At 40.7% G+C, this 12,687-nt stretch overlaps 1 protein-coding gene across 1 annotated transcript in view; it reads left to right on the top strand.

Moving 5' to 3' along the window:
* LOC144766785 (dynein axonemal intermediate chain 4-like) overlaps positions 1–12,687 on the top strand; it is a 335,338-nt gene that overhangs the window by 275,687 nt on the left and 46,964 nt on the right. Inside the window, exon 10 of the mRNA XM_078650516.1 lies at positions 8,594–8,686. Within this exon, the coding sequence (XP_078506642.1) occupies positions 8,594–8,686 (93 nt within the window). The remainder of the gene's footprint in view (positions 1–8,593; positions 8,687–12,687) is intronic.

Genomic DNA, 12,687 nt, shown 5'->3' with positions numbered 1-12,687 from the left:
TGTTGGAGCGAAGAACGGCTGGGCAGTGCAGAAATGAAGCATTCCACGCTGGGTCATTCTCTATATTAAAATCTGCTGTGCACTGGCCAAGAATCCGCCCCCTGAGGGTTTAAGGGCTCATTCAACCAGAGCTAGAGCTGTGATCACTGATTTAGCAGGTGGAGTCCCAGTCCTCGACATATGCCAGGCAGCAGCGTGGGCGTCCATGCACAAGTTCACCAAACATTACTGCCTGGACAGTCAGGCCCGCAGGGATGGGCATTTACCCCATTCAGTCCTCCAGGACTTTCCAGTTTAGAATTTGTTCGCAGCCCACCACCACCACGGGTACGGTATGACTTGGGTATCTATTCCAAAATAAGGAATCTGTGGCTAGATGCCTCTATCAGATGAACAAGTTACTTACCTTCCGTAACACATTATATGGTAGAGACAATATCTAGCTGCAGATTCCTTACTGACCCACCCATCCTCCACACTCTGTGGACAGATTGTTAGGGTTAGGGTTAATCCCTTGCCAGTGAACTTCATTGCTCTGCCCTCCTGGCTTGGAAGTTGTGAAAAGTAACTGACGTCAGGTACCTACTGGCACGCAGGGGTACCACTCACGCAAAAATCTTCCGGAAGTTGTACTCTGGAAGAAGATTTCAAAAGTCAAGCAATCAAAATGGAAAAAAATATTTCTCCACAGAGCATGCATAGGAAGAACCATAAGACAGTAGAAAAGAAAAGTAGAAAAAAGAGAATAAATTGAATTGATATTAACCAAACTAAATAAAAAGAAAGAAAATGAAGATTAAAACAGCTGAGTGATCTTAACATTCACCAGAGAATAGAAGAAGATCAAGAACAGTTAATAGAATCACTAGTGTTTTCTTAAAGATGATCCTATTATTACAAAGCAAATTGGAAGGGGATTGAGGCAGAACAGATTGCACCTATCTTTTAGTAGAGTGAATTATATCAAGATATGCAAGGTGCTAAGTACCGGAGACCCAATGCCCCTAAGCCTCCAGAGATACAGAATCTTCAATCCCAAAATCACACAGTGGTCCAGCACACATAATTTAGATTTACAAGTTAATTCACAATAGTGTTACAAAAGTAATCCTTGGTATGACTTAAACATTTAATTCACATGATCAAATCTCATAATTTAGAAAAAAAAAAGGGAAATTCAGCAGTGTTGTTCTTTAAGTACTTTATTGAAGACTTCTTTTTTCTGACAAGGATAAATACCGTATCCTGCGATTGGTGAGAGACTTATGATTACACACAGAAGGAACAAGTCTTTGAATATCTTATTGTGTATTATCACTAGGTGACAATACAAGAACCACGCAGCTTCAGAAACTGTCTGCCATCACTGTAAAACATGCAGATGACAAACATATTAAAAGCTTCCAGCTATGTAATGAGAAACAGCTAAAAATCAAAACATTCAGAAACTGCAGTTGCAGATTTGTTGTGTATGTTTTAGAACGTCCTTGCAAAATTAAAATGCGGTGTAAGCAATGCCTGTACTCGTATTAGAGCAGTAAAAAAACGGGTTTCCTTGAAAGATGTTATGAGACCAAACATGATAATGATTTTAGGACAGTAAACTATTATGCAATTCATGAAAGTGGCCAATTTCAAAGATGTGGTAATCATGTTAGATCCTTGAGAAATTGAAATGAAAATATAAACGGAACGGTTTGTCAGTGAGCCTGAATTCAGATGAATAACTCCATGTTCATCGGGAGTGAATAGTAGGATAAGACATAAGATTCAAAATATGAACAATCCATAACATTGATGTGAACTTTTCCAAACTGAACTGTAACATCTCTATTAACTGCGATAACATCAATACACATATACTGTGTTAAACGGTTGGCTGACCACTGATCAAATAATGTTCTTGCAGACTGAAATGTGTTGTAAGCATGGCCCTTACTCATATTAGAACAATAAAAAAGAAAGACGCCAGTTGCAAAATGTAATGACACCAAACATGATAACATTCAAAACATTGGAGCATTATGCAATTCATGAAAATGACCAATTTCACAGGGGCGGTAACTGTGTAGGAGCCTTGAGCCAATTGAATTCGAAATATATACTGCACAGTTTGTCATTGAGTCTGAATTCGGATGAAGAACTCCATGATCATCTGTAGTCAAAGAGCAATTGTAGGATAAGACATAAGATACAAAATTATGAAGAACTTTACATTTGATCCTTTTGCGTTACAGTGCTGGTGAAGGGTACATCTACAGAGAGACCAACATAGCTATCTGTTGCTAAATATGTATTGGATACATAAGGCCCAGGAGAGGCAAATACTGAACAGTGCTATGGTTGTAGATGATGGCATTAACTAACACTATAGTGAATGTTTCCAAACTAAACAGTAACATCTCTAAAAATGGTGATAACATTGATACACATACTTTGTGATAAACCGTTGGCTGGCCACTGATAAAAGAATAGAAAAGGCAAACATGAAAAAACACCAATTCTGAAATCAATAGTGCAATCCTGCCTAAAAAGTATGGAACTACTTGGTATACCTAGAGTGTCATACAGAATATATTTGTTTTTAATAAACACTACTCCTAAACCACATTTTCCTCAGGATTTTGGGGCTAGAATGCATGTAATGAGCTACGTATCACCTTAGATGTATGTAAACGAACTTTGAATAAGTGAGTTGGCAAAAAAAGGATGGTTGTTTATGGATGACCACTTAAAGTAGAATAAATCATCTCCTAGAACTCCCCTGAGTGTTGGGATTTTCTGGTTTTGAAAAGTTACGACTTAACTGGCAGTATTCTGCCCATCACTGCCTAACAATCACCTATATATACATATATATATATATATATATATTTTTTTTTTTACAGAACATTTGTTACTCTCTGCAGTTTTTATGTTAGCCAGATGTACGACCCTTCCAATTTATGAGTTGCAAATTGCGTCGTTTTGCGACTTTTTACAACAGTGTCTCAGACACTGTTTGCGATTCCTAATGGGGTCGCAAATTGCCTGCCTCATTAATATTCATGAGGCAGGTGCCATTTGTGACTCCATTGGGAAGGGCTAGCACTCCGAGGGATGGTGGTTTGCTTGGGTCAGCAGACCACCATGGCTGTAATGTCTTTTTCTATAAATAGTTTTTTTTGATGCAGTTCGTTTTTCCTAAAGGAAAATGGGATGCATTTAAAAAAAGAAAAATTAAATGTTAGTGTTTCACTTTTTAAGAGTAGACACTTTTTAAGAGTGGCTTGCCACCCATTTGAAATGGGTGGTAAACTGCAAGTGTTTTGCGACCGCAAAACAATCTTATATTGAAATGCGAGTCGCTATTAAGAAGGGACACCTTTGAGACGCCTCTTCTTAATAGCGATTCGCAAACCCTATTTTGTGAGTTGGTTACCGACTGGCAAAATAAGGTTTGTAAATTGGGCAGACCTATTTTACAGTCACAAACGAGCCGATTTCCTGTTTGCAACTGCAAAAAACGGTTGTACATCTGGCCCTATGTCTTTTTTGTTCAATATGGATTTTATGTCTTCAATTGTTTTCTTACAGTTTTACTATCCACCCCAAGAGGACTTCCTTTTTCTACCATCCCCAACCATGGCCCATCCCATCCACCTGACTGATGGACTTATTGTAACTCCCGGTAACCCTCATCCTGTTCTTTTGCAGACTACGTTAACAATTACCCATTCATGATTGAGCATATAAGACAAATAAATAGAGCCCATCTGCTGCTCAAGTAGGAAGGTTGCACTAGATTTTGCTGCATGTCACCTCTTCTTAATCAACAAGCACATTTAACATTATTTGGAAACAAATAAGTTGCTGCACACCAGCCAGTGTGGATTTCTCCCTAGGTTTAACATGGAGACTTCCCTAGTCAAAGTGTCCAGGACTGTGAAACAGTTGTCCATGCCCATAGTACATCCAGGCTGGATTATGCCAATGTTCTTTATCTGGCCCTTCCACATTCCTTGATTAAGAGATTGCTGACTGTTCTGAATGCGGTCGCTCGGCTCATATTTAAACTTCCTTATCAGACATTGGTTTTTTCTTCTCTAAGCTCTTTGCACTGGCTTCCTATGAAAAAGTGCATTCTTTTTAAAGCTCTGGTACTGGCTGATAGGACCTTTTCTAGACTGGTCCTCAATATTTGGCTGCCAGAGTACAACACAATATTCCAAATAAAGCATGGTGCCTGCTTGGGTTTCCGTTTCTGCAGTCCAGAGAGTAAGGCAGGTCAGATGGGGCTCAGATTGGCCCTTTGAGCAGTTAATGCATGGAACCAACTTCTGTATGAACTCTGATCACTCGATTCAGATTCTTCCTTCAGGAAAAAGCACAAGACTTTGCGGTTTGTGCAGCTATAATTATATTCCTTTCATCTACTAGCCTTTAGCACCGGTATACTCTTCGGAGCTACTATGTGCTCTATAAGATCTTGTGATTGATTGATGCATGCTGTCTCTCACCATGAAATACCCCTGTCATGTCTTAAGCAGTGCCCTTGCAACAAACCTAATAAACAATACAGATCCAATTCAGTGAATTATAATACATATTTTTAGTATTATGGACCACCACTAGTTATAATTGTGGGCCAGAACTACAATAGAAAAGAAAACATCTAACCCCCCAACGGATAATACTTCACTATTACCACATTGGCCATAGTACTTGCGTCTATTGGTGGTTCTGATGAATATGGGAGGGGTAGCAGCCTTAAGGAGAAACATCCCTTGAAGGCTTTCTACCATTGCTCACTTACTTGAGGTACCATTCAAGGGATTTTAACCTGAACAGCAGCAGAATCCTGAGACTGCCTTTACTTATGATAAAATGCCAGCACTACTATTCCCTGTTTATAGAAAAGAACAGATGCTCAATTATCCATGCAAGCAAAGACCAAAGATGGAGGCAGGATCTTCTATGACCACCTGCCCCAAACGAGCTCCTTACGTACATTGGCAGTCATGGCATCAAAAGAGGAGGGACTCTAACAGGCTTCTTGTCTAATCATTGTTAGAGATTGTACCAGAATTCTATTAATACTGACAGTAAGCATTCTCCTCGCCATAGCGGCTTTTAGATAACAGTTTCTCACAGGAGTGAAAGTTGTGATGCAAGCGTTGTGAAATGGTTAATGTAAATGCTATTCTAATCCCATGAGCACTCACTGTTTGTCTCTGCAGAGCTGAGCCGTAGCCTAGCAGTGCCAGACATTCTCTTAGTGAATCCGTGTGTCCAGAGTAACTCACATGAATGATTGAGACTGCCTTAGAACCTGGACACACTAAGTCCCAAGGTTGCAATTATAAAGACACTAAGACAAAAACTCTGTCAAACACTCATAGTCCAACCAAGGGGCCCATTATTAATGCATGCCTAATAAATTGTCGATCTCTCCCAAAACACAGAGATGACATTTGGCTTATATTTGAATCAAAGACTCTTGACATCATATTTCTTACTGAAACTTGGTTGAGGGATTGCTCCAACCTGGATATACTGCAGGCTATGCCAGAAGGCTGTAAAATAGTCACAGATAACCGGTTAGGCAACAGAAAGGGAGGAGGGACTGCTGTAATCTTAAGGGACCACTGGGAAATTTCAAATACAAAAATTGGTCAGACTAGAGGAATTGAAGCAATGTCCTTCAGCATTAAAATATCCCCCACTTTCGCAGTGTCAGGGCTACTGGTTTACAGGCTCCATGACTCTGAGTCTTCTGAACTGCTGAAGATGTGCGATTTGATCGAGGAGCTCTCATTGAGACACTCAAAGTTCATTGTCCTTGGTTACTTTAATGTGCACATGGACAACATAAACTGTCCCTTAGCCTCTCAGTTTGGAGACTCCCTAACAGGACTAAACCTCACCCAACTGGTCATACTTCCAACCCATAATGCTGGTCATCTACTTGACCTGATTTTTACAAATATCCCAACTTTAAAGGTCGCAGATCCGGTTCCACTTGTTTGGTCAGATCACAGCCTTGTACCATTCACATTCCTCGGTCCAAGTAATAAAGACCTAGTGAAAAATAAATATGTAGAAAAAAGGAATTGGAGGAAAGTCTCACTAGAATCTAAGGGACCAGCTCTCTCTAATACCCCCCTGCTGTTAACAGGAGAACCCAGCCGAGACGCCTCTTCCTTCAGCGATTGGGTGACCACAACTCTCGATAAAGTGGCCCGATCCAAACTACAAAACAGATTACAACCAAACCATCAGCCCCCTGGTTTACAGATAAACTCTGCAATGGGAAAAGGCTCTGTAAAAAATTGGAACGGATATGGCTCAAAAACTGTAACTCTAAAACTAAGGACACCTATAGACAGAATTAAAACAATTAAAAAAACTTAAATGTCTGGCCATCAGGGACTTTCTTGCTGCTCAAATCACTGCCTCAGACAATTCCTCCACAGAAGTGTTTAGGATTGTTCAAGGATTCATTAAGCCTGAGGCCATGAAATGTACTATCACCCCTTCGGCCGCCCTGTGCGAGGACCTTTCCTGTTTTTTTCAGGACGAATTCCAAGCTATATACTCGGCATTTATTCCTACGAATAATCCTCCCCCAATCCCACCTAAACAACACGGCTCAGTCGCCTGGTGCAACTTTCATCAATTCAGCACTGAAGCATCTCTTAAACAACTTCTTAAAGTCAAATCAGGATCACCCACTGACCCGTGCCCAGCCAAGTTTTTCACCTCACTTGCCCGCCTATTAAAACCCCCATTAAACGAGATTTGGCATACCTCCTCGAGTACAGTCACCTATCCATCTTGTTGGAAAACAGCCTCAGTACAGGACATCCTAAAGAAAGTAGATGCTGACCCGGCTGAATTAAAAAACTACAGGCAGATCTCCCTCTTACCAGCCCCGGCTAAAATATTGGAAAAGGAAGTGCAGAAACAACTTGCAACCTACCTTGAATTGAACAACATTCTGCAAGACTCCCAGTCTGGATTCAGGGCCGGCTACGGCACTCAGACAGCTTTACTGGAAGTGGCAGAAACGATTTGAGAATCCTTGGATCGCGGAAACCATTCTATGTTAGTGCTGCTGGATTTGTCCGCAGCATTTGACACTGTCTCACACCTGATCCTACTGGAGGAGCTGGGCATAGGGGACATTGTCCTGAAATGGTTCCGCTCCTTTCTCGAGGGACGATCCCAGAAAATCTGTTTACGTGCTCATGTCTCCACCGCCTGACCACTCATATGTGGCGTCCCACAGGGCTCGGCTCTCAGCCCAACCCTTTTTAATGTTTACCTCGCCCCACTTGCCTCAATCATCGAGCACCACAGTGTCAAAGTGGTCTCCTACGCTGATGACACCCAGCTGGTATTTTCCTTTAAGGACCACTCGGAAGCTGCTTTTATTAACTTTACGCAGTGTATGATTAACATATCATCCTGGATCACAGACAACTGTTTAAAGTTAAATAAGGACAAAACTGAGGTTTTGTTCTTTAATCAGCCATCAACCCCCAAAGCCGAATTGTGGTGGCCTGTGGAACTGAATCCTCCCCCTACACCAGTCCCGTCGGCGAGAAACTTAGGTTTCAAATTTGACTCTGCTCTCTCAGGGAAGGCCCAGATAGGCAAGTCTCATCTGCATGCTTCTGGAAGCTGAAAACCCTTAAGAGATTTCTCTACCTCTTACCTATGGACTGCAGAAAAACTGTGGTGCACGCATTAATTACCTCACAACTGGACTACGTGAACAGTCTTTATTTGGGTCTCCCAGACTATCTTATTAAAAAGCTGCAGGTCATTCAAAATGCAGCTGCCAGGCTCATTAGAAATGGACCTTTTCGTCAACACATTTCTCCACATCTACGAAGCCTACATTGGCTGCCTGTCCAGAAGCGGGTCAAGTTCAAGGCTCTGACCTTGGCTTTCAGGTCCATGAATGACATTAGTCTTAAGTACCTAAAACTAAGACTTCCCAAATATACCCAAAACAGGACTCTGAGATCGAATTTCCAGAGACTTCTTTCTATCCCACGTTTAAAAAAAGCTAGACTAAGCGGTCATTCTTTTTCTGTCACAACCGCCTCTCCCTGGAATTCCATGCCGGAGCATCTCCGAAAGGCCAACTCTGAACTGATATTTAGGAACAATCTTAAAACCTGGCTTTTTAGTCTATCCTAGACCCTCCCTTTTCATACTTCTCTCCAGACCCTTCGCTCACTGAACTCGCTAATAGCGCCGAGATACCATGGTGGCGGTAGCTGTTGCGCTCTACAAAATGCAATAATAATAATAAGGGGCACACCCTCTCTCAGGTGACCAGCTCATCCTGGTCCGGTTTCACAGGCAGTCCATCACAAAACAAGAACTGTGCTAAACTGAAGATGCCTCCTGTAGTATCCTCTTCGAAAAATGTCTTAGATATTGCTCTGGCTCTCATTGTAAACGGTACTGCCCTGCATTTGGTTCTGTGGCATGCAAAGACAATTAGGATGGGTTAAAAAAAAGATATGGGGAAATCGACAGTTCACTCTCTCTTTTCCACTGCTCAGAATGTCTTCAAATGTGTCCTTTTCTTTTACAGATTTACAGTTGCCATTGGCTGGACTCTGAGCACATTCTGGCAGCCGGCAGTGAAGCCCACATGTGCAGGGTTATTGATCGCACAACCCTAATGGTAGGTCTTCTACTCTCCAGATGGGTGATATCTTGCTTAGGGGTCATACCATTCCTTCACACCAGCGGGATAGAGGGATAGCTGTCACAGAGCTTGATTCATTTGGTTGTGTTGGGCATGTGGTAGGGGGACAGCTTAAGTAGCCTCTGACAAACCAGGTGAGTTCAGAGAACATGTACTTTGCGCACTTTGCTTGAGATGTACATAGCTTTATGCACTCTGTTTGTGAAATAGAGGTCAGAGCTATAAATTGAGTTAGGAGTACTTGTCTCTTATTCAGAGTATCTCCATTGGTAACCATATACACTGAATAGTCCCGTCCATGCACAGTATCTTGGAGGACTTTTTACAATATATGTGTATATTACACTAATGTTTTGAAATCCAGTGTTAGTTTATTTTCTTTAAAAAAGAAGCCAATATTTTAAAAAGTCAGCATATTAAGAAAGAGAACAACAAAACTATTTTACAAACCTTTTTAGAAAGAAAAAATTGGTGGGAAAAGGGCAATGTAGCTAAACAGGATTCAGTCTACAGAAGCTCAAAAACTGACACTGCTTCTTTAAGGAAGAACCTTCCATCAGTATCCCATGATGCTCTGTCATTGGTAGTAGATCATTTTTTCAGCTAATGGTTACAGGATCCTGGAACACTGACTTTGGCCTTTGTGTTTTTCTCTCTGCAAAACCTTCCCAACCTTAGGATCTTTGATTTCCTCATTATAGGTTAGGGCTCAGTTTGCAAAATATCCCTCCTGTAGAAGAAAAAGTCACAGATAGACCCCCTTGAAGTCTGTTTTTTTTGCCTTCCATAGAGTTGTGACGTGGAAGACTGCAAACAGTCAAAGAACATTTCCAGGAAAATATTAATGCCAAAAAAAAAAACCATCTTCCTGGACTGCAGGAATACCAGCAAAGGGCTTAGGTTCAGTGTACAGAAGATCAGAGGATCTTGGGGAATGGGCTCCCTTAACCATTATTCCTTCACTTATCTCTGCAGACTCCAAGATGGGTGAAATAAAAAAGGAAGTGAGAAACTATACCATTCTCAGTTCATGTCGGAGTCAGTGATGTTGAGGATCAGTTTGGTGGCAGCATGCTCACGAATGAGTGTGGGTTTGCCATCTAGACACCATGTGAAAATACAAAACAACATTAAAGACTAGATTGACATCCAAACCTGATAGAATATCAAGACAACACTGACCGTCAAGCAAGTTTTGAAATAATGTTCCTGAGACTTCCAGCTCTGAATACTCGAAGCCTTCTCTTCGACCCCATAGTTTATACCTTTTGTCAGTCTCTTGTCTATCTTGTAGCCACCAAGCATCTCCTATGTCATTTGGTTTAATAGCTGCATGGCCTATTATCTCTGTCACTGTGCCACAACATGTGGCATATATGCTCCGCGGCCACTAACTACCTCCTCTGGTTGATCAATTCCCCAAAAAATCAATGTTGCCATTGCAAAGGTCACCTTCTCTGAAAAGGCATCGCTTATCAAGTCAATCAATCAGATACACTTTATTCAGCTAAATTAGCCACAAAAACACACATCAGAATGAGATAATATAATACATTAAAAACAGCATTAAAAAAAATAACAGCATATGTTAAAATAATCCTAAGTGACAGTCCATAAAAATTTGGTACATCACTCTACCATCCAGTTAAGTAAATTACTAGAATATCTCAGGGCATAGACCATTAAAATGCTCCTACTAAAAAATTCCCCTCTTTGTAGTTTTCATAACTTGCCTAAAAAAGTCACAATGGAGAAACAAATAAGACTAGAACTGAATTGTTTGAGATACATCAGGGCCAGTCTACATTTCTCAACGTTTAAAAGTGTTATCAAAGGTAAAATATATATTTCCTAGTGTCCACATAAAAATCACAGAAAAGGTAAATGGAGGGTATTTTGCTCTGAAAAATTGTCACATGGGCATGGAGGTAGATACCTATAATCATTATAACCTTCCTGAAAGGTAAATAAATGGTGAATAGTACCCAACCTGAATCTCACCAATAAAAACCGTATGGTGTACATTCGGTATCATATAAAGATAAAGCTGTATTAATGGCTCAGTTAATTGGAGGGTATGAGCTGCCATAGTCACCTGATTAAATTCCCTGGCTTCCCTCTCATCAGATCTTACCCTAAGAATCCTAGAGAGAAGATCTCACTGATTTATACCCCTTAAGGATTCTGGGATCACAAAGAGAGTAGGAGAGTCTATGCTATCACACAGAGACTTAATATTGATATAGTTTAACCAAGGAATGTTCCTCGCATCTACCAAATACCATACAATCACTAATTATCCTTTTATTCAATTAAGCTGCCTCTTTAGTCCAATCAGCTTTCCATAATTAGAGCAACGCCACATGAGTCTTGTCACCAAGTTCTACATGACGGCTAAAATTTGAACACTTATTCTCAACATATTGAATCATAGCTATATTGGAGCATCCCAAAATGCCTTCCCCATAGGTTGCTTTTGCCACACATTTACTTTCATAGATAGTGATCAGCTACTTTAAAGGTTTAGAACCCAATTGAGAAGCAAATCTAAACACCGCCGATAAGGATCTATCAAAATATCTAATTCTGCTATCAAGCAGAGGTTTCCAGGTACTCCGCTTAATAAAATACCTAAGTAAGAAAGTGTATCTGTTGACAGCATCCTACTGCCCTTCACAAAATGAGAACCTGCCCTCTTGTTTCCCTGTCCAATGCTCATTGTAAGTTATTTCCTATAGTTCACTGTCATGTCAAGTTACCCATAAAAAAGAAAAAGAATCAATTAAAAACCGAAGGGCATTTCCTGTCCATGCCATTTAGATGGCATTGTCTGCATACAGCAGAATCGGTAGTGCACAAGACCTTATCCATGGCTTATTCTGCAACCTGTCCAATAAAAAGGCATTGAAAATTATTGATATACAAGGTAAACAGAAACAGGGCTATAATACACCCTTGCCTAACCCCTCTGCTAACCTCGAACAAATCTGTGCATTATCCCTGCCTGCTATAGCGTATCCTAGCCGTAGTATCGCTGTAAAATTGTCGTAGAATATCAATAAGCCGCCTGTCTACACCCTTGTATGTCATAAGATCCCACATCTTTGAACACATTACACTATTGAATGCAGAGGACAGGTCCACAAGGCCAAATACAAGGACCCTTTTATTACCACGGTGTATATATATTTACCAGCAGGTACAAATTAAGACATTGCACCTCTGTTCCTAAAACTTTAGGAAAACCATACTGTATATGACAGAACATTTTGTTTTCATCTGCCTAGTTTTCCACCATGGGCAAAGCAAACCCCCAACAACTTTAAAAGTTGAGTCCAATAATGAGATAAACCTATAACAACTTGGGCCCATTTTATTCCCCTTTTTGAAGATAAAGAGTAAAATAGCCTGTGACCAGGTCTCTAAGGATCCAGATGCAGTTACAGCTCTAAAGACAATTGGAAGAACAAGTGCCCAGAAATCTGTCTTATCAATAAATGCATCTATACGGGCCTGGGGTTTTCTCCTGGCTCTATTGCCCTGATGACTTTGCTCAAGCTAAACTCACGTGGGATCTCTATGGAGTCCTCAAACCTGTGCACCCCCCGTGCACCTCTAACTCTGATGAGTAAATTGCACCAAATGCCTAACCTACTTCTCTGGTGTGATGACCGTGTCGATAGATGGAAAATATACATCGTTAAAAAAGGGAGCATTGAGTAGCTTCCAAAAAGCTGTGCCATCCTTGAATGCACTAGATTCCCTTAAGGCTTCATCCAACCATATTATAAAAACCACTTTATCTCAAGGACACCCCTCAAATCCTTCTCAAGTGTCACCACAACACTAGCACTAGAAGAGGAAAGAAAATTATTGTAATCATTAATTAACACTAAGAGCCTGCCCCCCTGAAGACCATATCGAATCATTTGATTGTAAGGGACATCCATTGCATTTTTAGAGACCGTTCCAGCAAG

Source organism: Lissotriton helveticus, chromosome 7 (genome assembly GCF_964261635.1).
Source record: "Lissotriton helveticus chromosome 7, aLisHel1.1, whole genome shotgun sequence".
Lineage (NCBI taxonomy): Eukaryota > Metazoa > Chordata > Amphibia > Caudata > Salamandridae > Lissotriton > Lissotriton helveticus.
This window is presented reverse-complemented; position numbering and strand designations above follow the sequence as displayed.